The sequence below is a fragment of the Uranotaenia lowii genome, chromosome 2, assembly GCF_029784155.1.
Source record: "Uranotaenia lowii strain MFRU-FL chromosome 2, ASM2978415v1, whole genome shotgun sequence".
NCBI lineage: Eukaryota > Metazoa > Arthropoda > Insecta > Diptera > Culicidae > Uranotaenia > Uranotaenia lowii.
Genome location: NC_073692.1, coordinates 293856902 through 293884412, shown reverse-complemented (window position 1 = coordinate 293884412; position 27511 = coordinate 293856902). Strand labels below are relative to the sequence as shown.

Here is a 27511-nt window from a genome sequence, read left to right as displayed (position 1 = left end):
CAAAGAAGCTCGCGGTTCAGTCGCTGTGGTGCTAGTCCATCAGCGTAATGTGTTTGGTCTAGCTCAGATCCAGGCCGTCCCTGAAGCAACTGGCTCGAGCGATCGTGAAAATTTTAATAATTGTAAGTTTTTGATAAATTCCAATAAAAACTTTTGAACATGCTATAAATCTTTTTAAAATACAATATAGAAATCCGAAATGCAAGTATACAGTATAAACAGACATAAATTAATTTCAAGTCAAATTAAAAAAATAAATTGATTTCAAACATCACAATCTTGTTATTTTTTAACCAGATTTGTGTTGTAATCTTTACGCTAAATTTTATTATTTTGACAAGTATGATGGATCATTTTCAAAAAGGGGGTATTTCGTTTTAAATCAAACGATAAGTTTAAATCAAATCGATACTTTTATTCAATGTGGCCAAAAATATATTTGTGCTTTTTCCCAACCAAAAATTTTATTATTTTCGTTCGAAATCTTATTGTTTCTAAAATAAATTTTTCTGCGTGAAATTGAGCAAGCCTCATCATGAAACAACAGCTTTGTTGATATTGTTTGGTTCCGGCACGAATTTTTATCATAATCAATTACAAATCTTTTCAAAAGTGCTCATTTTTCTGTCGAAAAGTAAAAGATGGTGCAAAAATGCTGTAGCAAAATTTCTATTTGTCTGACCTATAGGGGCCCGGATCGGAACAAGTCTCTCAAACGGACCGATTACTGTCAAAGTAATGGTTGTCAGTTTTAATCTGTCCGATTTTTATCTGATTCCTGTTCGATTTTCCGGACCATTTCCCCGCGTCAAAATGACAGAAATCGAACAGTTCGAATCATAAGGGAAGAATGCCACAGTGTGGTAAATTCCTGAAGAAAAAAAAAAGTTCGAATCGCTCCGATTTTTATTCGAACCGGTTGGTGGGGAAAGTTCTCAAGTTTGGGTATTTTCAAAATTCAGTGAGGTGTGTTTTCGGTTTCTTTTTCAGTGGGCAAAAACGATAAAATTTGACGTTGAAATCGGTTTTCTTTTTTTATCGTCGCGTAGTGTTTTTTCGCTGGTTGTTTGCTTTCGCGAGCTGTTGTTGAAAAATTCTAATAAAAAATCGCAAAATTGTACACTATTTCTGCATCCAAACGCTGCAAAATTTCCGAACCGTATTGGCTTACAGTTCACCGGTGTCACCGTGGCCGTGGATTGTGAAAGGATTGAATTATGGGCCCACAAAAGGTAAACATTCCGACAGCAAATTTTCAGCGCCTAAAACTTGATGCGTACAAACAAAAACTTTCTTGTAGGAAACTTTTTGGACTACAAGTATAGTTTTTGGAAACGTTTTGGTTTTACGCTGGTTGATTGTTTTATTAAATTTTAAGGATGCACAGAATGTATAAAAAATTGCCTTCATTTTAGGTAACACCTGAAGATCAACAGTTCAACATTGCATTCGTGTCGGAAGTGAAGAAGCATCCGTGCCTCTTCGATAGCAACAGTGCTGAGTACAAACATGCCAGTCTCCAGGATAAGGCGTGGCAAGCGGTGTCCGCAGAAGTGAACGAAAGCGTGGACATGTGCAAGAAACGTTGGCGAAATTTGCGTTGCTGTATGACCCGATACTTGAAATCGGTCCGTGAAAATGTAGACAACTCTCCAAATCTTCGGAGAAAACCTTACTATCTGTACAATCACATGCAGTTCGTTATACCTTACCTGAAAGCGAAAGATGGGGATGTGCTGACGTCATACGACACGGAAGACACGAGCTGGATTAAAAACAATTCCAATTCAGAATTTTTAAAACCAGAGGAAGAGGAGGAAGAAGAGGAACAGCATGAAATTGACCCCATAGATATAGACGAAGACAACCAACAGATCAAACAGAGCATCATTCAATCGATCAAAATACTTCCAGTCAGTGGCCAGGATCATTCGCAGGACACTACCACTTACGAAATCATCGAAGCTTCTCCCAGCAAACAGCCACGAATTGAGTCTGTTCAGCATTTGTCAGCTATGTCTACTCCCGTAACTCCGCAGACGATCATCAAAACCTCAAAGGATGGCGTGAATCTGAAACACATAACCTACACGGCCGTTGCAACGCCGCAGCATCAGACGAATCAGCTCTTTTGCTCCCCCAGCATCGGTTCCGGCCAAACCCTGCAGCATCAGATCGCGTCCAGCTCGGGAAACCTCCTGAACAGCCGAGCAGGCAGCATTGGCAACACCTCCATAATGGCGATCAACGCACACAGCACAGCGACGAGCGCGGCTAATGATGCCGATAACAACTTCTTCAAATCCCTCATCCCGGACATCCAATCGATGACGATGGACCAGAAACGGAAGCTCAAGATCGGCATTCTACGGTTGATTGACGAAATTTTGAGCCCGTAGGCCCCGTAGTATTGCTGCACCGGAAAGATAAATCTCTAAGCAAACATTAAGAAACTTTTTTTTTTCATTTCTTTTTTAAATTTTACAAACAGTAAATTGTAAACAACTAACAAAATCGACCCTAAACTTTTTTAAAGTTTTTTTTTGTTTCTTCAACCCGTTGTGTTGTATATCTAGGAAAGTAAAGTTTCGGATGTACCGTACCATCGTGTTATAATTGTCATTTTAGAAAGGTCATCGATATGGTGAATAAAGTTAAATGTAATATATTTGTAGGAGAGTCTATTAGAAAGAAAATCTTTACCTGTTTGGTTTTTACTCTTGCTTTAAATAACTTCTTGTGGAGATATAGGACACTACCAAGTTTATTTGTTTAAAAATATCAGAAGTCTCAGTCTCAATCTACTACGTTGTATTGCACGATCTCAGACAATTGAACTAATGCTATATTTATTTCATTTCTCTACCGTACAGTTGGAGCTGCTGATACAAGTATCGTGCATTGTGATTATGGTGCTACTGAACGCCTGCGTCTGGCGATTTTTCGTCAAAGCATTGCACAGCAACGGGGGTACCTTGGTTGCATCGCTGGTTAGTGCGGCCACTAACTACACCGTATCGGTAAGTGATTCGTTACTTTTACTTTTAAACATACTTCAAGTTACATTTTCTTGAAACGAAAGGCACTTTTCGGATGGTTCATTTTTGATGAGAAAACTTCAGTGCTGTGGTGGATTGGAACGGGTCTAGTGCTAGCAGGGTTACTTCTTATAGTAAGTGATGATGAACAAAAGAAAATGAAACAGAAATAGGAAATACATGTTTATTGTTTTGTGGTAAAAATACCTAAATATATTTCTTAGATGCCGAACAAGCCTTAATTTATAATAACATGCGTTGTAAATATAGATTTTAAAAAAAAGTTTGCATTCAAGAGGATTTAATTGGTAGCAGAACGAAAAAACGATCATAGCGCCGATCGCAAGGCAGTTTTAGTTCTGCTAATCGTGGCCGCTATCGGGTTTATGATGATGTACAAGCTAACGGCAATCAGTCCCAAAAGCAACGCCAATCGCGTCTGACTATCGTTGTCCTCCTGGAACCAGCGAGAATAGATACCGAATCCGATGGTCACCGAACCCATCACATAAGTTATCGTTCCCGCAATGCCGTGCACGATCTTCGAATAGATAGGTCGCATCAGGTGCCGCAGCTGGAAGCCGTACTTGGTGAAAACTCCTCCCCCGATCGAAGCCAACGTGAGGATCACGGTTATCAGCCCTAGCAGGCCGTGCCACGTTTGAAAGTGTGGCTTGTCCATGCGGATCTTGTTGAGCACGATGCATACGAAGGCCACGGTGATCAGAATGCCGGCCAGCGCCTGAAGCAGCCAGTGGATGAAGACGCGCGTTTTGTGGTGTTTCTTGTAGGTGAGAATGTTTGCTCCGGATAGCGTGAGTACAGCCTGGGACATCAGGATGAGGTACTGTGAAACGTGAGAGTTGAGGATCATAATTAGAAATTTATTCATAACAACGTTTGATCTAAAATTCAGACTAAGTTTGACAAGTTTCCCATGGAAGGAAATTACTTGCTAAAATAACTGCGCTTTGCGAGAGTTCTTCCATAAAAAAATAACCTATTAATTCGCCATGATGGACGAAAACATGCGTGTTCTCTTCGATTTATTCATCAGTTTTCGCGACAAACTTGTAGGTTCAGACCTGAGACATAAAACATGATATCTGAGACTTAAGACATGAAACATGAGACGTGAGATATGAGAAATGAGACCTGAAACTCCCATGTCTCATGTCTCAGGTCTCATGTCTTATGTCTCATGTCAAATGTCTCATGTATCATGTCTCAGGTCTGAGGTTTCATGTATCTTGTCTTAGGTTTCGAGTCTAAGGTCTCATGTCTCAGGTCTCATGTTTTATGGCTCTTGTCTCATGCCTCAGGTATCCTGTCTTATCACTCATGTCTCACGTTTCAAGTCTCATGTATCTTGTCTTAGGTCTGAAGTCTCATGTTTCATGGCTCTTGTCTCATGTCTTATGTCTCTTGCCTCAGGTCTATGGTCTCATGCCTCAGGTCGCAAGTCTCATATCTCTTGTCTCAGGTCTCAGCTAGGTGTTGTGTCTCAGGTCTCAGGTCTCATGTCTCAGATCTCAGGTCTCAAGTCTCAGGCCTCATGTCTCAGGTCTCATGTATCATGTTCTTTATAGTCTCAGAGATAAGATTTTCCCAACTTCAAAAATTTGTATGTGTTTCCCGTTCAAATGAACTATTTTCTGTCAAAAACCGTTTAAAAACCAACCGCGTAAAAAACCTTGGTGTATACTATTTCACCGCGCGCTCGTTGAGCCAATCATGTTTACGGTCGCACATTTGTCGACGATTGCGGTTGCTTAGCGACTATGTACATCAAACCTTGCGGCCCTCACGCTTACAGCCATTTTTTTTTTTTTGTTGGGTCCCTACCACTGCGACCAGTTGTTAGATCTTTTGTGGTTTGTCCCCTATTTACTGTAGCTTCTCAAGATAGATCACTCTGATTGATCACAGTAGTGTCACTTTCTTGTTGATCAGCATTTTCCCAATTTGGAAGAACAACACGAATGAAGTTAACAACATTATTGGAACCTAAAGAAAATAAATCAGAAGGATCTAAAATTCCTTTACCGAGTAAACTAGTTCTTTTTGATATAAGACAAGGGCATTCACATAGAAGGTGCTCCGATGTTTCCTTCTCAGCCTGACAAAAACGACAAATGTCAGATTGACTTCTTCCAATAAGTTTTAGATGATATCGACATTCACAGTGTCCTGTAACCAATCCTGTAAAAGTTTTTAAATCTTTTTTTGATAATGTTAGAATCTTTTTCGATTTGTAAATATTTGGAACAATCATTCGCTTCGCTTGTCTTGCTCCTTCAATGTTTTTCCAGTTTCGTTCAATGATGCTTTTTTCTAAATTTCTTATTTCCATTTTTAAAAAGCAACGAGACACGCTGCAAAAAGGTTCAGGACCTAGAAACGGAATTGAAGAGCCTTGTCTAGCTAGCATGTCAGCTTTTTCGTTACCTTCAATTCCGCAGTGCCCTGGCACCCAATATAGAGTAACTGAATTGTTCTGTGCAAGATTTTCAAGTGCCTCAATACATTCCCATACCAGTTTTGATGTACATTTAAATGATTTTAATGATTTAAGTGCAGCTTGGCTGTCTGAAAAAATTGCAATATTTGCATGTTTGTATCTTCTTTTCAGGGCTGGTAGCGAGTCACTTTTTAGTGACTTGTTCACTTTTTTTGGGTCAGTCACTAAAAAGTCACTTTTTTCATCATTTGGTCACTAAAGTCACTATTTTCCGAAAAATGGTCACTTTTATCACCAAAAGTCACTATTTTCGCCGAAAATAAACCAATGAAAGAGTAATTGGAATTGCGCGTGTTAATATTGACGGTAGTAACGGTAAATTACTTGATCAGTCAGTCAGAAATTTTTTTCGCCTCCGGCGGAATTTCGTCATGAATCACCCTTGGCTTGAGACATTTCGATCTACGACATTCCGATTTATTGAATTGTTATGGAATCCGAAAGAAATGACCGACCTGGAACTTTGGCGACGATTTTTAGCATGAAAACACGGACACGAATTGTAACTTAGAACGTTTTAACATTTTCCCAACAAGGCAAACTGGCTCAACTTGCTAGAGAAGCTAGCCGCTTCAAGCTTGATATTCTGGGACTGAGCGAAGTCCATTGTCTAACTCGAGAACACAAGACACAATCCGGGCTAATCCTGCTTTATTCTGGCATACGAGGAGAACACGCTACTCGGGAACGAGGAGTTGGTTTCTTGTTAAGCCCGCAGGCCCATGCGGCCCTCATTAGATGGGAACCTATAAACGAAAGAATAATCGTAGCCAGATTTAGAACCCCGGTTAAAAACCTTACAATGCATGTTGTTACCGAACAAAGTAACAAACGGCAGATAGCTTTGCGTGTTTTGTTAAGTTTTTCCTCAGTGTATATCCAATCTCCCTTTCCATTGTCCTATCCCTCATTCCTTCCATTATGCTGCATGGGTCTTTCGAGAACATGATGTTGATACAACCTTATATTTCGGTGCCAAAAACGCAACCGTGTTGTGTTATTTCCTTCGCCTTTTCCGAGGCTATTCGGTGCAAAAGCAAGAATACACAAGCAAAAAATGAACTCAATCAAAATGCACAATACAAAGTGAGCCCCGTATCCCCGAAGGTTTATGCCCGGCTAAAGCAACTTACAATGTCTTAGGAACCACACTATGCTAGTGCTTGAAATGAGACAGAATTATTCAGCATTTACAATATCTCATATTGACCAAAGAACCCTTATTCTCTATACAATTAAAATCTACAACTCACACATACAGGACAGTCAGTCGCTTCTTGTTGAAAGATGTTTCCTTCAGGATGCTTGAGCGCGTTCCTCTCGATAGTGCTGCTGCACAAAATTATAAATCCCGCCTTTGGATTTCGATATCGCCTCGGACGATAGGTTTGATTCCCTTTGTTGTTGGTTTTCCAGCTGATTCGCTCTTCCATGCGGATGGTGGGTGATGATGTGACGGCTCTCACTCTCGCTTGCTGCTGTTCAAGTCACTCACCGATGCTCTAAAGCAACATATTCGTTTCTGCCGACGCTATGAGCCGGGTACTCACTCTCAGCTGCCGAAATTAATTTATCCGCTTCCGTGGTTTGTTGCTCTCTTCTCATGCAGGGTCGAGCTCCTCTTCATGCACATAGCCGAAACTCCTATTCTCTTCTTATGCTGCGTCGAATACTGGCATGCATGTAGTAATTGACGCTTTCCTTGTGTGGGACCGAACCACTCTTCATGCAGATGCAAGCACCGATTCTCTTCTTATGCTGCGTCGAATACTAGCGTGATCGCGCTCTTCACCGTGTTGCCACACTTTCGACACTGAACCATTGTATCATGCAATTTCACCTCCAGCAAGCCACTTATGTTTCTTCCCACTATCATGCAATGTAGATTTCCTCCGTTCACGCTTATGACGATCGTAACGATGCACGTAAGGGATGATCAACACCTTCGATTCCCGGGTGCATGCGCTCTTGTGGCACGTTTCGCTGTTGCGAGTCCTACAATCGGTGGCGGTGGATTGAGATTCAAACATAAGGCCCTGCAAAATCATGAGATATAGTAGAAACGTATTCTGGCAGTAATCTTTTGAATCACCTACTTCTGGTGAAGGCCTTGTGTTGTAGTTGTCGATGTGCAGGCGCTTTTAATTTTGCAGTGTCGTGAACGTACGCTGATATCTGCCAATGAATCATTTATGTGGTGAGCCGTATACTTTGTTGCGAACATGTACCTACCATGCGGTTATGCTGGCGAGCTATACAGGTGTTTACAGGTTCATTTAACCCAATGCATGCAAGGATGGGTTATTCTATTCGTGCATTGCTGCTTCGGTTAGCAGTGTGCTCGATGATCCTGTGGAATTAAGCGCTATCAATTACTTTTCTTGAATTATGGACTTTTACTAACCAGGTGTGGTTCCAGGGTGGTAGTATTTGTCTTCACAATTCCAGGATCTTTCAATTGCGCATGCTATAAATAATCATACATAAGTTAAGGGATATCATCGCTTAACCGAATCATCTACCTTTTAAGGTCCACTGGGTTTCTTCCGGGTGCAAAGCATGCGTTTTGCGGAACCAACTCCTGTCTCGATCCAAGGCACTTATTCTTAACAACGAACCTGCACGAATGATCTTTATCGTTTCTCCGGAAACATTTTTTTGACGTTCTTGCATTGCTCAGTGGTGAATATAGTTTTGCAAGAAAATGCGATCCCATATTTATTTTTCAAGATGTTTTAGCCTGTTCTGTGTTGCGTTACGTGGTGAGAGAGATATTTATTGGCATTTCAATGTTTTTTGTTTTTTGCTACAGTATGTTGCGGTCGCATTGTAACAATGTTCGAAAAGCAAAACCGGCATCACTGTAGGCGGAGGAGGGAAAACGAACAATCAACGAGAGGACGGACATTCAGTATCGGACCGTCCGAGTGAACGGTCGCAAAAATTTGGAACAGCTTCCCGTTATTGTGATACCACAGCATACCACGTGTTATCACTTCCGGTGTAGTCTGAATGAATGTATTTGACGTTCATGAATTGAAACTAACTTTGCTGAAGTTTTCAATTTTTAGTTCAATCAACCTTTTGTATTGGAACTTAAAATCTGATATACAAAAACCCTATCTCGTCTTTAGAATGGGTTTTTATTAAGAAGTGTAACTAAGATTGAGATTGAAACGAACCATTTTTTTTTACTAAAAAAATCTTTTATGTCATAACAAATGTTACAGTACCGTTCATAATTGTGTAGAAATTGGAAGCAAGCGCACTGTCACTTCGACTTTGAACTTCCATAACTTTTTACTCTGATGATATTTTTTGATCAAATTTCTTGCGTTTGATAGATCACTATCACACTATTATAACACAAAATTTGAGCTTTCTGGAGTTTGTGTGGCCTGACAAACAGTAATTCTACGGAAATCGGACTTTTTGGACTTTTCTCATTCAAACTGCAATATCTCTGAATCTACGCTACATTTTTGATTGAAATTTTGCAGAGTGATTGTTGAAATATGAAGCTAACATGTCTGAAGTTTTCGAAAAGTTCTATAGATGAGATCAAAAGTTACGTGAGGTGCAATATTTCAAGCATGAACCTAGAAATGCGATTTCTATAGAATTTTGGACGAATGTTTCCATAGGAAAATCATATTCTCTGTTTAACAACCAGTAAATCTATTTCAACCGAAAAATCACAACAATATCACGAGATTCTGATTTCAAAACACAAATGGATCATTTATTTCATTTTTTCGTTTCTTCATTGCTTTTGCCAGACATTTTTTGTCTGATTGGTGGAGAAAACGATATTGTTCTCATGAATCGTCCAAAATTCTATAGAAATCGCATTTCAAGGTTCATGCCTGAAATATTGCACCTCGCGTAACTTTTGATCTCTTCGATAGAACTTTTCGAAAACTTCAGACATACTAGCTTCATATTTCAACAATCACTCTGCAAAATTTCAATCAAAAATGTAGCGTATTTTCGGAGATATTGCATTTTGAATGAGAAAAGTCCAAAAAGTTCGATTTCCGTAGAATTACTGTTTCTCAGGCCACACAAACTCCAGAAAGCTCAAATTTTGTGATATAATAGTGTGATAGTTGATCTATCAAACGCAAGAAATTTCATCAAAAAATATCTGAGTAAAAAGTTATGGAAGTTCAAAGTCGAAGTGACAGTGCGCGTGCTTTCAATTTCTATACAATTATGAACGGTACTGTATGTTGATATGAAATATTCTTAGAAAAACAATTTCAGACTCAATTTTATTTCATGTTTTTTGTTCTTCTAAATACTTAAAAAAAGGGTTTTAAAAATTTATACAAGCCCACAAAATTTACATTTTTCTTAGGTGCAATGAATTTAAACGGTAATTTCAACTAAATATGTATGCAATATTTCTAACAGCTTTTGTTATTGAAATGTCTTTTGAAAATAAGTAAAAATCTTTAGAGAAGTTTCTGCACTTTTTTTTACAAATACTCAAATCAAAAACATATTATTCAAAAATAAAAGTTTTATATGAATTGATGGCCTTTAAATAGAATCAAGTTTTTTTTAACACTTCAATGTTTGATTTTACTAGTAATAAACTCTTTATCACCAAAACTAAATGTGTTCAGCCGAATTTGACAAAATTTGTAGTTTAGGACACCATTTATCAAATCAATAGTTTAGAAAAATAAACACCAAAATGGTTATGGTGAAACATGTTTATTGAAAAAACTCTTCCTGAAATGTTTTTAAAAACTAATCTTTTTTGTTTCCATATTGTTTTTTCAATTTTCAAATAAATTTACCGAATTTTATTGTATAGTTTTTTTTCCAATTTTCTAATCAACTTGCCGGATTTTTTTAATCAAACTTTTTAAATTTTTAAGACATATTTTTTTTTAAATTGTTTCCTTGGTTTTAAATTCTGAATTATCGTGTTCTTCAACCATAAGCCTTTAACTCCAAATTTTTAATAATAAAACATAATTTCAACCTTCTGTTCTTTTTCTAGGACCCAATATTTTAAGCAAAAGAGACAAAAAACTCAGAGCTTGTAATTTAAAGCTTAAAAACCTGCGATTTAAAATTTATAAACTTTTTATTAATATTTTTATATGAAATCATGTTTTTTGGATCGATCATGATTTTTAAATTAATCTAAAAAGTTTGAGAAATTGTTTTAAGTAGCAACTTTAAAAATAAATTTTAATACGCAGTGTTAACTAACTTTGTATTTGATTTGTGCTTTCAATATTAATAACAAATGTTTTGAACTCATTATTTTCATTTTTTCATCAGTTTTTATCATTCACGTAATTACTCATTTTCTAACATTTCTTTGTCGGTGTAACATTGAACATGAAGTTATTATTTAAACTTCAAAAATGAAATTTTGATAACTGGAGGATTTTACTTTATTAAAGGTTTTATGTCTGGCTTATACAACTGGCACTTTTAAAATAATTATAAATATATTCTTCTTTTTATCAAATTAAATTAAACCATCGAACATTGAATAAATTCTGTTCAAAATTAATTTTTCATTCAGTAATCGGTAATTCACATTTTAAATCGTGATTACATATTTTTGGTTCAAATTAAAAAATTACAGCAGAATTTCTCACTAAACTTCCAGTTGAAAATGTAGAAAAGAATTCCAAATTTAGATGAATAAAAATTAACAATTATTATCATTTTCCTAACATCTATTCATGGTAAGTTTTGTACAAGAATGGTCATTTATTTTATAATTCAGATTTTTTTAATTTTAAATTTGCTAAGAAATTCTTTTGAAACTAATTTATTTCGAAAATTTGAAACATTCATTGTAATATGTTTCCAAAATATGATTTATCAGTCATTTTTTTAGTTTGTGTGTTGAACATGAGTGACAAACGGTGTAAGAAAACCCTTTCCTTTTCATTTTTTTTAATTTTTGGTATTGTTATTATTTTTATCTAAATTTGAATTTCGAAACCCACCCTCCCATGGACGGATCCTTCGCTCGGGCCTGATTTGGTCACATTTTTTGTACTTCAAAGTTACGTTTTTCGTTCTACATAGTCACTATTTGGTCACTTTTTTCGGTCCTCAAAGTCACTATTTGGTCACTTTTTTTCAAGTTTTGGTCACTAAAGTCACTACTTTTTCATAGTCAAACCGCTACCAGCCCTGTCTTTTTAAACAAAGGTTTGTGCATTCGAGAATAGCGTAGATTTCGGCCTGGAAAACTGTCACCCACTTTCCCATTGATATCGATATATTTGCGCCGGGACCAGTTACCCCTGCACCAGCTTCATTGTCCATTTTGGATCCATCTGTATAGAATAATAAAGATCCTGATCGTACCTCGGGGCCACCTGAGCTCCATGTAAATCGATCAGGCTCTAGAACATTGAAAGAATGTTTGAAAATGGGTTTAGCCAAGACCCAATCTCTATTGCTACAAATTATTGGATTGATTTTAAATTTGTCGAGAATTTTTAGGTGACCACTATTGGCTTTCCCTGTAAGTGATATATTGTTTTCAAGTCTCAGAGCTTGCTTCTTTGCTTCAAGCTGCACACATTGATGAATAGGAAGAATGCAAAGAATCGCTTCCATAGCTTTTGTAGGGGTACTACACATAGCACCAGTTATGCACAATAGAACAGTTCTATGTAGTTTTCCGAGAAGTTTTTGTGTAGTCTTTTCTTCGGTTTTAGGCCACCACACAAGAGCTGCATATGTTATTCTTGGTTTCACAATGGCCGAGTATATCCAATGTATCATTCTTGGTTTCAAGCCCCATTTGTTGCCAAAAGTTTGTTTACTAATCCATAAGGCTTTAGTAGCTTTATCCATTATTTGTTGTACATGGGCATTCCAATTTAGCTTTTTATCAAGCACAATGCCTAAAAATTTAGTGTCAGAACTATAACTTAGGGATTGTTCGTTCAGTGTTAGGTTACCCAAATTAAGTTTGGTTTTCCTTGTAAATGGTATAACGGTTGTTTTTGCGGGGTTCACAATAAGTCCTTCTCGATAACACCACTTTGACACATATTTCAGTGCTGCTTGCATTCTGTTCACTAAAATTTCAGGATATTTTCCGCGAACAAGAATTACTATATCATCCGCGAAGCCAATAACTTCATAGCCCAGATTCACTAGGCTCGATAAAAGATCGTCTACTACCAACGACCATAAGAGCGGTGACAGTACCCCGCCTTGAAGACAGCCTTTAGTTGTTTTAATTGATAATGAAGAGCTTCCTGAACAGGCAGTAATTTTTCGATCAGACAGCATTGTACAAATCCATTGCACAACAAAAGAGTCAAAACAACGATTTAGCATTGCTCTTCGCATTGAATTATGAGAAGCATTATCGAAAGCTCCTTCTATGTCAAGAAACGTGGCAAGAGCTATTTCCTTAGATTCCACGGACTTTTCTATTTTAGATACAATAGTGTGTAAAGCAGTTACTCCGTACCCTAAGTTGCAATGGGTTAACGGCTGCGGTGTGTATGTTTGTGAAAATGATGGATCAACCCATCATTTTCCTGACAGTGTCGTTACACACAATCTTGTTAAACATGGTGTCATAATATGGCCTAAATTAGAAGAGGAGCTGGACATCTTTATTTAGTTTAAATTCAGCAGTAGGTTCAAAGATGTCTATTTTTTTTTTTTCATGATCCATGTTGATAAGATGAATGGGAGTTGAAACACTTGCCCTCCCTTCCGCAGAACAATCGCAACATTTGGTAGTGAAAGTATCACAATTTACCATAATAAAAGTTGATACTTTCAATAGGGCATAATTCGTTTGGTTAGGTAGTTAGATGGTTTAGTCTTGTAGAATTAAAAATAGAGAAAACGTGTGAAAAGTATTACGATGTTAGGTAAAGGTTATGGTATTCGCCTCCCCAATGCTCTAGTAAGTGTGTATTTGCGGTTTATGAATTTCGTTGGCTTATTCTTAAATCAAGCATTTTACAAGAACTAGAGGCTCATTGGATGGGAATGCTGTTGTTGGAAAATGTTATATTTCATTTGGTAAGACGTTTTTTTTTTGCTTTTTATTTAATTATTCATTTTTAGCAAATCTTTACGTTTTTCGGTTTAGCTTGAAATTCATCTATGGAAGTATATATTAGAATGTACGGTTTTGAAGAATAACAATGAGTAGGTAGTCCTAATTACTGATTTCGGGCATTTTACAATAGGCATGCGGTATATTTTAATAGAACCCCTATGTAGATTTTTTGTAAATTATGATGGATTTTAACATTCAACTATGTGAGGTAGGTAGGGTACGGTAAAATGTGCTCTTATATCCATATTCTGGTAAATTTTCATGATTTTGTGATGTTGTGATAGGAATAAGGTAGCTTACTTCTACTATTAATTTGAGCTAGAATTTTTATTAGTTTGAAATAGGCTTGCTCCAAAAAGCAAAACAAACTCTCACATCCATATTTTGATAAAATAGTATGATTAGCAATGAAATGGAAAAACTCTAAAAAGAAAAACAAAAATTTCAAAATTTAGAAAATGAAAGGCAAAAATTAGGGAAAAACAGCAAATAACACTTCAATTACTTCATGCAAGAACTAATTCCTTCCTTTATATTTCTCTTTCTTCTCCTTTTCTCTTTCTTTTATTTTCATATACCCCTGCGCATACGATTCGGAGTCATATGATGACTGGACCCCGAGACAACTATCACGAAACCCATCACACATACCAGTGGAATTGGGGCGGAGACACGAAGCAGACGTTCAACAGACGACGACGAAGGAAGGAAAAACATATAAGATAAGTTAAAATGATTCCTTTAATAACACAAAAATTAAATGTAGTTAGATGCGTGGGGAGTATGTAGAGGCCAGTCTCGAACCCGCCCATGTCCTTCCTCCAACTGGTATCAGGAGGGGTTGGTTTATTATCTTGAACTGCATTTTATCCATATTCCATGGATATAATGAAGTGCTTGATGGTTTAACCAACGTCTCAAGATCGCTTACTATTCTACGCTGCCTTCTCTAAACTTTAAATTTTCTTCTCCAAACTATTCTAATTTTCATTTCCAGCGTCAGCTCCCCGAGCTATTTAAACGCCATAAAAAAAAAAAAAAAAAAATAGTGTGTAAAGCAGTTACTGTTGATTTTCCTGCTTGATATGCAAATTGATATTTGTTAAAAGGATATGCTGCTAAGTAATTAGATTTAATAAATACATCTAACAATTTTTCTGTTATTTTCAAAAATACTGATGAAAGGCTTATTGGCCTAAACGACTTAGGTGATGTTTTGTCTTTTTTATTCGTTTTGGGTATAAAAATAACTTTTACTTCTTGCCATGACTTTGGAATATACCCAAGTGTTAGACTGGCTTTCAAAATGCTAACTAGCCTTGGAATAACAAATTGTGCTCCTTTTTGGAGCAAAATTGGGAAAATTCCATCTTTTCCTGGAGATTTGTATGGTTCTATTGTAGAAATGGCCCATTTCAGACGGCCTTCAGTAACGATTGTTTCTATCGTTGAGGTTTTACTGTGTAAGGTTTCTTCCATTTCATTATGTTCGTTTGTCCTCAGTTCTGAACTAGTATTTTTAGTATCATCAGAGCATAATATTGAATCTGGAAAGTGTGTTTCCATCAAAACTTTTAGGGTCTCTTCTACATTATCACTATATGTTCCATCTTTACGTTTAATTGTTCCTAAACCATTACTGTGATCTTTTGAAAGAACTTTTTGTAGCCGTGCTACCTCTGAGGTGTTTTCTATAGTTTCGCATGTGTACTTCCAATGCATTCGCTTCGACTTTCGAACTTCTTTATTGTACTCAGTTAAGGCCTTTCGATAGATATCCCACTGAGATGTTAATTTAGCTTTATTAAAAAGTTTACGTGCATTTTTCCGCAGTTTTTCTAATTTTTTGTTCCACCACGGAACATCCCTGTGCGCACAGCGTAGTCTAGTTGGACAACTTACCTCAAAGGCTTTTGTAATTTTGTCTGACAAGTGTTTTGCTGCCGCCTCTAAATCTTGACATGTTCGGATATCACTCATGACGTGAGATTCAGCCTGAGATAAATTTGAGATGTATTGGTCCCATTTTGTTTTCCGTGGATCCCTATACAGTTCCAATTTTTCTTTTTGAGCTTTGAGATCGAATAAGATATGATTGTGATCGGATAGTGATATTTCGTCAGAAACAGTCCAATTTTCAACATTTTCTGACAATAATGGACTGCATAATGTTAAATCAAGAACTTCTTCTCTAATTGCGTTTCTAAAAGTAGACGAAGAACCTTTATTACATAAATGTATATTATTGAATGTTATAAATTCAAGCAGACGTTCCCCCCTCGCATTAATGTCTGTGCTATTCCATACCGTATGGTGAGCATTTGCATCACACCCTATTATAAACTTTTTATTTTGAGCTTTGCAATACGCCACAAATGATTGTACAATTGCAGGGGGTGCTTCTTCTACAGTGAGGGGCAAAATAAAGTGTCCAAACTATTTTTTTATCATTTCTTTCATTTTTCTGGTTGTAATTCACCAAAAACACATCGTAATCATTTTTAAAATATTGTTTATTATGTTCTTTTTAATTTTTGTTAATGTTGCGCTGGTAAAAAAAGAAAGTTTTTCTGATAGAAAAAAAAACAAATAATATTCCAAAAAAAAATGGGCAAAATAAAGTGTCCAACTCAAAAATGTATATAATTTCGATAAGTTTCCATCGCGAGGCCCTTCGAATTTGTTTGTTTTGTGTATTTTGACGTTGCATAAACAACTGGCTTGGCTCTGGAGTATTCAAACAGGTGTCTACATTCGAATAAGTTGTAAAATATGGAGAACGCATAAATTTCTGGTTCCATTCCGTTGTCCATCCGGAAACTGGTTGTTCGTGATGTGAATAACGGTCAAACGCACCGGGAAGTGGCCAAGAACTACGAAATCAGCAAGACGGCGGTATCAAAAATCATGAAGAAGATGAAAACGTTCGGATCGGAGATGGATCGCTCAGGAAGAGGACTGAAGCCCAAGACAGATGCCAGAACGGACAAGAAAATCATTCTTGAAGTGAAGAAAAAAGCAATAATAACGATCCGGCAGATACAGGAAGAGCTCCAATTTTCGGTATTGCGTTGTACTATCCGTCGCCGCATCCATGCAAAGGAGTACCATAGAAAGATCGCAGTGAGAAGGCCTTTCATCAGCCAGGTGAATAAGGCTAAGCGGCTCAAGTTCGTCAAGGAACACGCCGATAAACGGCTCGAGTACTGGAAAACATTGTTGTGGCCGACGAATCCAAATTCGAGCTATTCAACCGGAAGAAGCGGGATCATATGTGGCGCAAGTCGGGTGAGGAGCTCCAAGATCGCCATATCCAAAGAACAGTCAAGCACGGAGGAGGTAACGTGATGGTGTAGGGGTGCTTTTCTCGGGGTGGGGTGGGAAATTTGGTAAAAATTGACGGAATCATGACAGCTGAGTCATATTCCAATATCCTGCGGGAAAACCTCGAGGTACCCCTCATCAAGACGGGCCTCGAAGAGCGCTTCGTTTTACAGCAGAATAACGATCCGAAGCATACGGCCAATCTGATGAAGTCATTTTCCCGTTCCTGCCGCATAAAAGCCCTTGAATGGCCCCCACAAAGTCCTGATCTGAACCCCATCGAAAATCTGTGGGCCATCCTCGATGCTCTGATTGATAAGACTGGTGTGACAAATTAAAAATACTTATTTTGATGCCATGGAGCATGCGTGGGAGGAACTCGACCCACAACACTTGCACAACCTTGTTGAAAGTATACCGAAGCACTTGTAGGAGGTGTTGAAGGCCGAAGGAGGCCATACCCATTATTAAATAGTTCTTGTTTGCCTTCAGTTTGAATCAATTTGAAGCTGTACCGATCTGGACACTTTATTTTGCCCCTGTTTTTTTGGAATATTAACTGTTTTTTTTTCTATCAGAAAAACTTGTTTTTTTTAACAGCGCAACATTAACAAAAATTGAAAAGAACATAATAAACAATATTTTAAAAATGATTACGATGCGTTTTCGTTGAATTTTAACCAGAAAAATGAAAGAAATTGAAAAAAAATAATTTGGACACTTTATTTTGCCCCTCACTGTATATCACCCGGAAAGTAGGCAGAAGCCACTACTACTTCTGTTTTTCCCTTAGGCGTTGGCATCTCCAGCAAAATGGCCACGATATCCCGTTTAATGAATTCTGTGATTGGAAGAAAATTAAGATTTTTATCAACTAGAATAGCCGCTCTAGGGTAGCTCTCTTGTGAATCATATAATAACTTACCATTATTTGTTGTTATTCCTAGTATTTTGTTGTTGTGTGCCCAAGGTTCTTGTAAAAGGGCTATATCGATTTTATTTTTGAAAATAGTTTTACAAAGAACAGAGCTTGCAGCTTTTGCGTGATGTAAATTAGCTTGAATTAACTTGATCATTTTTGTTACAGTTTAATACAGCTGCGGTTGGATCACCAGGCGTTTCAAGTTGCCGTGAAGAGCTCGTTGAGGCTTGTTGGCCATTATGTGACTGAAACATGGGCTCAGTAGACGGAATTATATTTCTATATTCGACTTGCTGCGTACGTAACTCGGTATTTGTGTTTCGTTGAGCTGGATAGATATATTTGTGTTGCCATGATGAATTTGATACCATCCTTGAATCCGTGCGATAATTGGCGTATTCAGGATCATGCTGATGTTCGTAACCATTACTGTTCGTCGGTGCTGCATAAACGTTGGCAGCTTCCGGAGGATTTTGATACGTATTCCTATCAGGTCGATATTGACGCTGATAGTTTCTGCGATAATTTGTACCGCGGTTGTTGTTTTGCGATTTGCGATTGTCCCTTTTTCTAATAAACGCTGTTCCATATTTGAAGTCCAGCTGGAAGTTGCTTTGTCTTAAAGCATGTATGGATTGACCATCAACTACAAAAACCATTTCCTTATGAATCTGATTTATGGTATATGTGTCAAGAATTCGCCAGGCGCTGACGTTCAGTCCCGAATTTTGACTATCGATGTATTCTAATATTTCTTCGATGCTATCTTGTGCACTTCCTTTAAAGAATCCAATGAGCACTTCCGAACGAGGGATTCTGTCTTCTTCGACAACTTCAAGCTCGATTCCGACGTCTTCACTGACCGTTGAAATGGTTGCAGAAAGCCAGTTAGCAGTTGCCTGGTTCTTGCAAGTAATTATTAAATATCCTGGTTTGATAGAGCAATTTTCGAATTTAGGTTTTATTTCTTTGTTTTTTTGTTGTTTTATTAGCGAAAGTATTCTGGATTGAGTGTGGAATAATTGTTCGGGGCTTAGTATAACATCAGGGTAGTTTGTCGGAAGTATGCCGACCTTCACTCGACTAACTACATCTCTAAACGTGTTTCTTGGATTGTTATCTAGTATTTCTCCTTCATTAGGATTGAAGCGCAATTGCTCCATACGAAAATTTAATGAGTTTTTCTGATTATTATTTTGCTGAGAATTACGATCTGTCTCACAAAATCTTTTGGGTTGAGGAAATCCCCCACTGCTAGAACAACTCTGATCAACATAACGAGTTCTTTTGTTAGGGTCTGTCTGAGGAGTGTTGGTCGACAGATAGGAGTTAGATTGCAGAATCTGGCGCGCCTCTTCCGTGCTACGCCCTTCCGCAATTAATTTTTTCAAGCGTTTTTTGCCTGCACCGCTCAAATAGATCCATGAACTAGGTCCTTCTTGAGCCTCCGACTGATGGACATCATTTACATTTGACATAACAGGAGTGTTTAAGATAGTAAGATTTGATGGATCCTCTTTATTGTTGGTTCCCTCATCATTGGGATTGTATGGTAGCGGGCTGTTCAAAATTGATGAGGAACATGATAAAATATCTTCCGCCGATAGAGTTTCTAGCATATCAACGTCTTCACCCGATTGCTTACCCGGGTCAACATTTTTCGGCAAAGTTTGAGTTTTAGAACCGTTCGGATCCATGCCTGTCGGTTCAGAGTAAACATGTTATGATTTTTATTAGCCTTATGCAAGTACATATTATCAGCTGATTGCTTTCATATATGTATATATTATTAAAATGCTTGAGCAAATCAAAAAAAAAAAAAAAATAGTAATAACGACAACAATAAAAAAAAAAGACGTGATTGAATTTGATTAATTTATATTTAAAATGTAAGGTTAAATGATGGAACTTACTTTTGATGATTATATTTTGCTGATTCGTTCCTGATCGTCCGAATTTCTGTTAGCGAAGAGTGTGTTCCGAGAAAATATGACAAGATTGTCTATCTCTCCGAACAGCTGGTGGTTGGTAAGATGTATGTTAGCACTAGCTATTTTGTGGTATTCACACTAAAGACACGTTCGAAAATTCGTTCCTTTGTGTCCGAATTTTCAACGCAATTTGTGCACAGCTTTGTTGACGATCGTGCACTCGAGATTTCACAGAGGATTTTTTCATCTGAAAACCATAAATACTTGATGATTATAATTATTTTACGAACATAAACACCGGTCACACATTGTCTACGTTTCTGTTGTTATTGACACAAGATGTTTGCATTTGCCTTTCACTTGCTGTTCGTCAGGAAAAAGAAAAAAAAAATTATGGCAAACTTACAGATGACAGACTTCAAACTGATCGTTTTGATCGTTTATAAGACAGGTTTCGAGATGACGGCAAACAAGGCGCAATAATAGCCTTGTGTGAGAGAGAAATGGTCTGAAGAGTGAAAAGGACCACTGTATCAATTAATGATGGCCTTTGTTCTCAAGGCGATATTTCCACAGCACTTTGAAGTAAAGTTTTTCACTTTATACACGAATAAATCCAGTTGCATTCACTATTCATCAACTTTCCGAATGCTTAATCACTATTCTGCGAACTTTTTATATATTAATACTGCGAAATAACCACAATGATTGCGAAAAATTTTCTCCTACACAAAAGCTCGATAACTGCGGTAACCAGTGCTGCCAGATAGTCGCCTTACAGCCATACATCACCCTTTAGGAGCTTGCTTGTGACTAAGAGTCGATGCAATGAGAGCGGGTATGCAGGACTTGTAGATTGTGTTAGAAAGAAGTCTAAAATCCACAAGGAAATGCGGGAGTATCTCGCCAACGTGATGGCGGTGGTGAGCCTGCTCATTGCACCAGAGTGCCGGAAGAAGTCACGTAAGGATGTGGTGACCACTCTGTGGGCGGATACAATTCGGCCGAAGAAGGTCAGCGTTTGCGTGCAGACGGATGGCGTAGGGGAGTTTGCCGGAAACGGTAAGCGAAAAAGAGGGTCTCCAGGAGAGTCGAGACCAGCAGGAGCCCTGAAAAAACATGTCCGGGATCCAAAGGTCCGGCAGGATCCCGGCGTAAAAGAGGATAAAGGGAAAGGCCAAGCTCCCGAAGCGCCAACCAGGTGGCAGACGGTTGAGCGCAAAAGGAAAAAGGCCACGAAGGTCATAGCCAAACCCAAGTTCAAGCCCAAACCCAATCGGGTCAGAGACAAGGGGGAGGCGTTGGTGGTGAAGGCACCAGAAGATTCCTACGCCGATGTCCTTCGTCCGTTGGAACGAGCGAAAGCCTAGGAGGGGATGTCAGGAGAATCCGGCGAACACGTTCCGGCGAAATGATCCTCGAACTCCGACATGGCTCGACAGTAAAAAGCGCGGAGTATAGTGCGCTTATATACCCAGGAGATAGTAGGCTAAGCTGCGGAAATTCGAGCCCTTAGCACCACGGTTACCGCCAGGGTTAAAAACCTCGACGAGATAGCCACGGATGTTGTGATCGAAACGGACCAGATTTCGGTCAGGATGCGGGAAGGGCCTCCCAAATCCGGAACACAGGTGGCTTTCGTGAAACTGGTCTATCTGGCCATAGCCATCCCCCAGCAACCGGAAAAGTGCTTCCGTTGTGTGGAATATGGGCACAAATCATTCGCGTGCAAGGAAATTGATTGGAGGGGCTTGTGTTGGCGGTGCGGTGAAGCCGGTCATCAGGCGGCTAGTTGCACCAAAGACGCAAAGTGTCTTCACTGCGGTGGAGGACACAGGGCTGGCAACCCTAGGTGCCCCGCCTTTCAAAAGGCGTCGGCTGCACCTTCGCGGGGATAGAAGCGGTCCAGCCCAACCTCAACTACTGCCACTCAGCACGCTGGATGTGGCATTAGTGGCAGACCTGTATCGCAGGACCTCGGCTGGCAGTAATTGGGTAACCGATGAAGCCAAACTGGCCGCGATATGGGTTACAGGAAAATACCCTATACAAGAAGTGGTGTTTGCTGGAGAGCAGGCCTTCGTGATAGCCAAGGTCGACGGGATCTTCATCTATAGCTGCTCCGCCACACACCCCCCCCCCCCTCCAAATTGTCTCTGGAGAGGTTCGGTGTCATGATGGACAAAATAGACCTGGGGAATGTAGGCGATACAAGGACCTACAACAGGAATGGGGGCGAGTCCGTCATCGACGTCACCTTCAGTAGTCCGGGCTGAACGGGCGACGGGCGATGGTAAGCGATGCGTTCACCGATAGCTATCAATCGGTATCGGGTGGGCACAAGTAGAAGAGGTACGACAACAGGAGCACGACAACACAATTCGATAAGAACCTCTTTGTCGAAGTGTTAAATTGGGAGCGAAACTTGGAAAACCTGACGAGGGTACTCGCACGCGCATGTGACGCTGCGTTGAAAAGAAGGGGCCAAGCTGAAGGACACTCGGTAACCCGTCTACTGGTGGACGACGGAAATCGCGGACCTGCATTCTTAGGTTCGCACATCTAGATTGTTGCGGAGTATAGCGTCAATCTTCTCCTGGATCTTGTTTAGGATCACTACTTTTAGGGTTGTATTTGTATAGATCAACGTTATGCCACACTAGTTACAGCACTCTGTCAGGTCATCGGAATCTTTACGACTATACCCTGCATCCAGTCTGGCGATAGTGTTGTATTGCAATATCCTGATGTCAGTGCAAAGACGGTGCAACATTTATACTGACAGGGCAAAGCCAGCTTTGAGCAGTTCAGCAGAAATTCAATCGATTCCAGTCTCTTTGTTGGATTTCACGTCTTCGATTGCCGCTTCTATTTCAGTTAACGAGGGCGCTTCCGAGTTGACGCCATTAAAGTGACTCACTGTTGGCCATTGCTATTCATGACTCGGAAGAATTGTTCGGAATGCTCTGTCTAACGATTGAGCTTCTGTCACACTTATGAACAAAGTAGCTTTAATGTGATTGCCATCACGCACGGTTAGAGTTGATATTAGTTATTCTATCAATAGGTGGATACTAAAAAGGTCCGTTGTACTAGCAACCTAATAATTTCTAACATCGACGTTAACGAGGAATGGTTACGAGCATAGTTAAGAATGGCATATGAAGTGGATTTTCGACATTTCGTTTTTGCGCTGGAGGACTAGCAACTTAGTTCTACTCACTAATCGAAAATTATCTTTGGAAACCTTTCCGATAAGCTCTAGAAAAGGTTCAACGACCCTTAAATAATTTAACTGCACTGTCGTCTATAGATATCTAATTTAAGCGGGCCATAGACTACACAAATTGGCCTGTACAAATTCGATGTTTCCACGACGATTGTTTGATCTATGCTCGCCCATACACTATACAAACATATTTCACGCGAACACAAATGATTGCTGGCGAAAACAGCAACAGCAACAAAAAAAACCATCTCCACCCCGGCTGGGAGAATGTTTTGTACAAAATATTTCGATCCCGACCGATTTTACTCCAACCGTTTGGGCGCTCATTCAAGCAGTGCCATACACTATGCAAATCGTGCTCACAGCGACAAAATTTCATCGAATTTCATCGCATTTGTACAAATGTTGTGTAGTCTATGGCCCGCTTTACAAAACTCGATATGAAAGATGGCTATTTTTACTATACTGAAGAAATTGTTATATTAATTCATGTTTTAACGAGACTTGAATAACAAACCAGTTGAGCATCGACTTATAATCTCGTTATTATTTGATTAACCAGACAACATACATTGTGCAAGCTCTTATTCACTTACCCCAACACTCATGAAAGACGGATGCCACGAAAACAGCACCGTGGCCTTGTTGAAACAGTGATAGGTGATAAACCCGGCGATGGCAAACATGAGAAAGTTGGCCAGAACGTTGACCATCATCAGTCGTTTGCTGAGCAGCCTCTGCTGCTGCTGCTGAGAACCCGGTCGGTTCGATTTAGCTCCCATCGTAACAACAGGTGGTTGCCCCAGGTCCTCCGACTGGCTGTGCTGAACTAGCGAAGTTTGCGCAGTTGTTGTCTCCCTGCTTGAGTCGTCCGACGCCGAAACGATCTTATCCGCGTCTAGCTCATGTTCCATCACTGTTGTTGCCGATGGAGCTTCTGGATTGATGGTGTTTTCGTCACCGACGACGTGCTGCTGATAAGAACTGGAACCGTGACGAGGATGCTGCTGAGAACGATGAGAACCACTTTCTAAATCCTCATCTGCGAAGACGATTGTTGACGTCATGCAAACAAAAATCAAAAACGATAAATTCAAATTTTGGCACTCTAAATTTAGGTTATCCGAAATCGTGAAGATATCACCATGTGAGGAACAACATGGTTGTAAATGTATAGAATTTAACCACTTGCATTTGTTTTGACTCTTTTTGTGATTTTATTCGCTAAACCTTAACAATTAATTTAGTGCGCACGTAAAATTTGAAATCTCTTGAAAAAAAGCTCAAAATAGAATTTAAATTTCTGAGTAATTGTTTTTAGTGCAGATCACCATAACCCAGATTCTGAATTTTACTTCAGGTTAAAAATTCAAATTCTGAGGTCTGCCCTACTGAAGAAAAAAAAAATCCAAATTCAGATTCCACTTGTCAATGCAGAATTCAAATTCTGATTCTAAAATCTGCGCTCAAAACCAGAAATAGGATTAAGCATCGGATTCAGAATCGTATAGTTAAAGCTCAGAACAAGCATACATTCAGTTATTCGGCTACATATTACGCTCTTGCGGTTCAAACAAACTTGCCTTCGAAATTGTCTCCTTGTAACTGCTCATAAGGAACTGTTGATTCTTCCCCTTCTTCGTAACCCATACTTATTGGTTTTTTTTCTTTTCTTATGAACACCGCACTTCAAAGTGAATACTGTATATAGCAGTCCTTTGAACCACTTTTTAGGAACTGTTGTCTAATATCTTAACATGCCGAAATTTTCCTTTACCTACTTAGTATCGAAGCAATTCCCGAAACTGCTGTTATAGTGATATTGATTGGATGAAACCTTTTTGATGAATGCTGCCAGGAGCGTTGAACGCAACCACTCGTATGCCATATGCGATGGCCCATCAATTAAATATTCGCTTATCATTTATACACCGGCTATACGCGGGTACTTATCCCTACGTGAATTGAATTTCAATTCGAGTATACACTTGACCAGCGATGTACAAATAAATGTGCTTTATCTCTGGGTGAAAGCATTATTTGGGCTTCTTTGATAACGCAGCTGCGAGAATCACGTCTTTGTGGATCAGAAAAAAAGGAATGTGTGATTGTCTTTTTCTGTAAGGATTAAATATTCAGAATTATTAAGAACGGACAAATACTAGGAACTATGAAATGCTTTCGAATTTAAAAAAATACCTAATACATTTTAAAACCCGAGATATTGCTCAGTTTCGAAAACAATGGTAATTTAGTAAATTAAAGTGATGTATATATGTATGTTTTGTATGTTGGTTATCCACCATGGGTGCACGGATTCACCGCAGTTTCTGCCTAAGTATGTATGAAAGAAAACTTGGTATTTAAAGCAAAATAAAACTGATTTCGATTCAAAAAACTGATCTATTGAAACGAACTGCTTTTAATTTGAAACAATATATCATGATTTCGATTCAAAATAATAATTTTTGAAATAAAGAATTTTTCGTTAATATATTTTTCGGCATATCGGTGAAATGTATATTCTTGAAGAAAGAATATCAGAACTGAAAATTGATGAAGATGGATAGAGGAGTGAGGAGAAGATTTACAGATGTTGAAAAGAGCGAAAGAGCATTTTTGCGAGGAAAACTACGGTCACCATACTTTACCCCGCAACATTTCGTTATTTAGGAGAACTAGAACCGGGATAGAGGTGGCACTACCTTAACCTATACAATGAAATCTGGTTGGTCCGAAGTCTACATGTGGTGAACACGTATACTCCGGACGGGCAAAATATGGCGTAGGGTTAAGCTAAGTAATATATGGTAAATATTCCAAAATGCTTTGATTATGATGAAGTAAACACACAAAAAGTGTAGCGAGAAAATAAAAAATCTCTAAATCTATATGGATTTATCGTTCGGTATTTGATTTTCAGAGCAGGATATAAATAAAAAAATGGTTTTTGGAAAAACCGATAATCTTATGAGAATTTTCAAGCTCATTCAAAATTTGACTCTCTGAAGGAAAATCAATATAAAAAAATCAAAAAGCTTGTTTTTTATCAAAAAAGTGTTATGAATCAAAATGAGTTTAACAGTCGATTTGGTGAGTCAGTAAAGAAAAACTCCACTGTTCTAGTTTTGAATAATGCAGAACTACCCTGCCCTGTATAGTCCTATTTGGCGCTGGTAGTGTTCGTGATATTATGCTGGTTGTTTCACCAACACTTTTCAGTTTTGGGACAATTAACCTCAAAAACGACCATGTGCGTCGACCGGCTACCCGTTTTTGTACCGAGAGTTTTTGAGGTTAATTGTCCCGTCTCATCTGTACACGCTCAGCAAGTGTGCGTAAGAAATGTCAAAAACAACTCTATACATATACTTATCGTTTCCATTTTGAATACATCCCTGGAAGACTAAACGCGTTTATTGAACTTATCGTTTTTCTCGAATTTGCGCCATCATTTGATTTCGCGCTTTGCCGTTGATAGGATCGCGGATTTCGAGCAAATTTTCGATTTTAAAGTTCCCAATTTATTTAGAAACATGGCCCCGACATCGGCCAAAGTAAGTCCAGCCAAACGGCAGACCAAATCTCAACGGTCCGGTCTTACCTTTCCTGTAGGTCGCGTAGCGAGCTTCCTGAAGAGGGGTAACTACGCCAACCGAATTGGAACCGGTGCCAGTATCTATCTTGCCGCTACCCTCGAATATCTGGTGGCGGAAATCCTAGAACTGTCCGGAAATGCTGCCAGGGATAACAAGAAAAGCCGGTAAGATTATAACCCAGTGTTTTAATCATTCTAGAAGCGTTTAGTAAAATGAAAACTTTTTCCAGCATCATTCCGCGCCACATCCAGCTGGCCGTTCGAAATGACGAAGAGTTGAGTGTGCTTCTGCGTGGGGTCAGCATTTCCGAAGGCGGAGTGCTTCCTAACATTCAAGCCGTTTTGCTGCCGAAGAAAACTGGTTCCGGTGCCAAGAAGTCGGCCGAAAACATCGCCAGTCAGGACTATTGAGCAGCATTGATTAACAGCGTTTTATTACTTATTATTTTAATTCTCTTATTTTTAAGTCCTCTGAATTCGACGTTAATTAACATTTCTTTTTAAAAGATGTAAGTCCGTTTTGATTATTGTTGTAACATGTAAGATTATTGATATTTGAAATAGCATATCTGTACAAATGTGCAGTCGAGCGATGAACTTGTAAAACTGACGTACCTCTCTAATAAACTTAAAAATTATTTTAAAATTGTTTGTTTTACTTTTTCTTGAACCTAATGAAATTAGAAAAACAAAAAAGTTGCCAAAAGTAAGTTGAATTGGAAGACTTGAGATGTCTAAGATATAGGGATTGCACTAAAATCTTTCTATTATTATTTTTCCGAGGAAAATAAAAGTACTAAACACTAATGTTCCCTCAAGCTTTTTCTGCGAGGTAGAAACAGTTTAATTTAGCTCAACTTCAATGAAC

The 27511-nt window shown here is 38.6% G+C and overlaps 3 protein-coding genes across 3 annotated transcripts; 2 read left to right on the top strand and 1 right to left on the bottom strand.

Annotated features, from left to right (window-relative positions):
* Positions 1 to 1027: 1027 nt before the first annotated feature.
* LOC129745435 (uncharacterized) lies at positions 1028 to 2668 on the top strand. The gene is made up of 2 exons (XM_055738512.1): positions 1028 to 1232; positions 1416 to 2668. The coding sequence occupies exons 1-2, from the start codon at positions 1218 to 1220 to the stop codon at positions 2397 to 2399; spliced, it is 999 nt and encodes a 332-aa protein (XP_055594487.1). The 5' UTR covers positions 1028 to 1217; the 3' UTR covers positions 2400 to 2668.
* Positions 2669 to 3221: 553 nt separating this feature from the next.
* Positions 3222 to 24816, bottom strand: LOC129745434 (probable transmembrane reductase CYB561D1). Its single transcript, XM_055738511.1, has 3 exons — positions 24629 to 24816; positions 23642 to 24087; positions 3222 to 3885 (listed from the first exon to the last, which is right to left on the bottom strand). Exons 1-3 carry the CDS (start codon positions 24693 to 24695, stop codon positions 3367 to 3369), a joined length of 1032 nt encoding a protein of 343 aa, XP_055594486.1. The 5' UTR covers positions 24696 to 24816; the 3' UTR covers positions 3222 to 3366.
* Positions 24817 to 26476: 1660 nt separating this feature from the next.
* On the top strand, positions 26477 to 27289 carry LOC129748413 (histone H2A, sperm-like). Its single transcript, XM_055743028.1, has 2 exons — positions 26477 to 26808; positions 26874 to 27289. The coding sequence occupies exons 1-2, from the start codon at positions 26582 to 26584 to the stop codon at positions 27052 to 27054; spliced, it is 408 nt and encodes a 135-aa protein (XP_055599003.1). The 5' UTR covers positions 26477 to 26581; the 3' UTR covers positions 27055 to 27289.
* Positions 27290 to 27511: the final 222 nt, after the last annotated feature.

Excerpts from the sequence above, each read along its gene's own strand:
- LOC129745434 (XM_055738511.1), bottom strand. The coding sequence starts at position 24,695 with ATGGGTTACGAAGAAGGGGAAGAATCAACAGTTCCTTATGAGCAGTTA. Across the intron at positions 24,088-24,628 it reads ACAAGGAGACAATTTCGAAG|ATGAGGATTTAGAAAGTGGT; the intron begins GCAAGTTTGTTT and ends TCGTCTTCGCAG. Across the intron at positions 3,886-23,641 it reads CGTCTTTCATGAGTGTTGGG|TACCTCATCCTGATGTCCCA; the intron begins GTAAGTGAATAA and ends CACGTTTCACAG.
- LOC129748413 (XM_055743028.1), top strand. The coding sequence starts at position 26,582 with ATGGCCCCGACATCGGCCAAAGTAAGTCCAGCCAAACGGCAGACCAAA. Across the intron at positions 26,809-26,873 it reads AGGGATAACAAGAAAAGCCG|CATCATTCCGCGCCACATCC; the intron begins GTAAGATTATAA and ends AACTTTTTCCAG.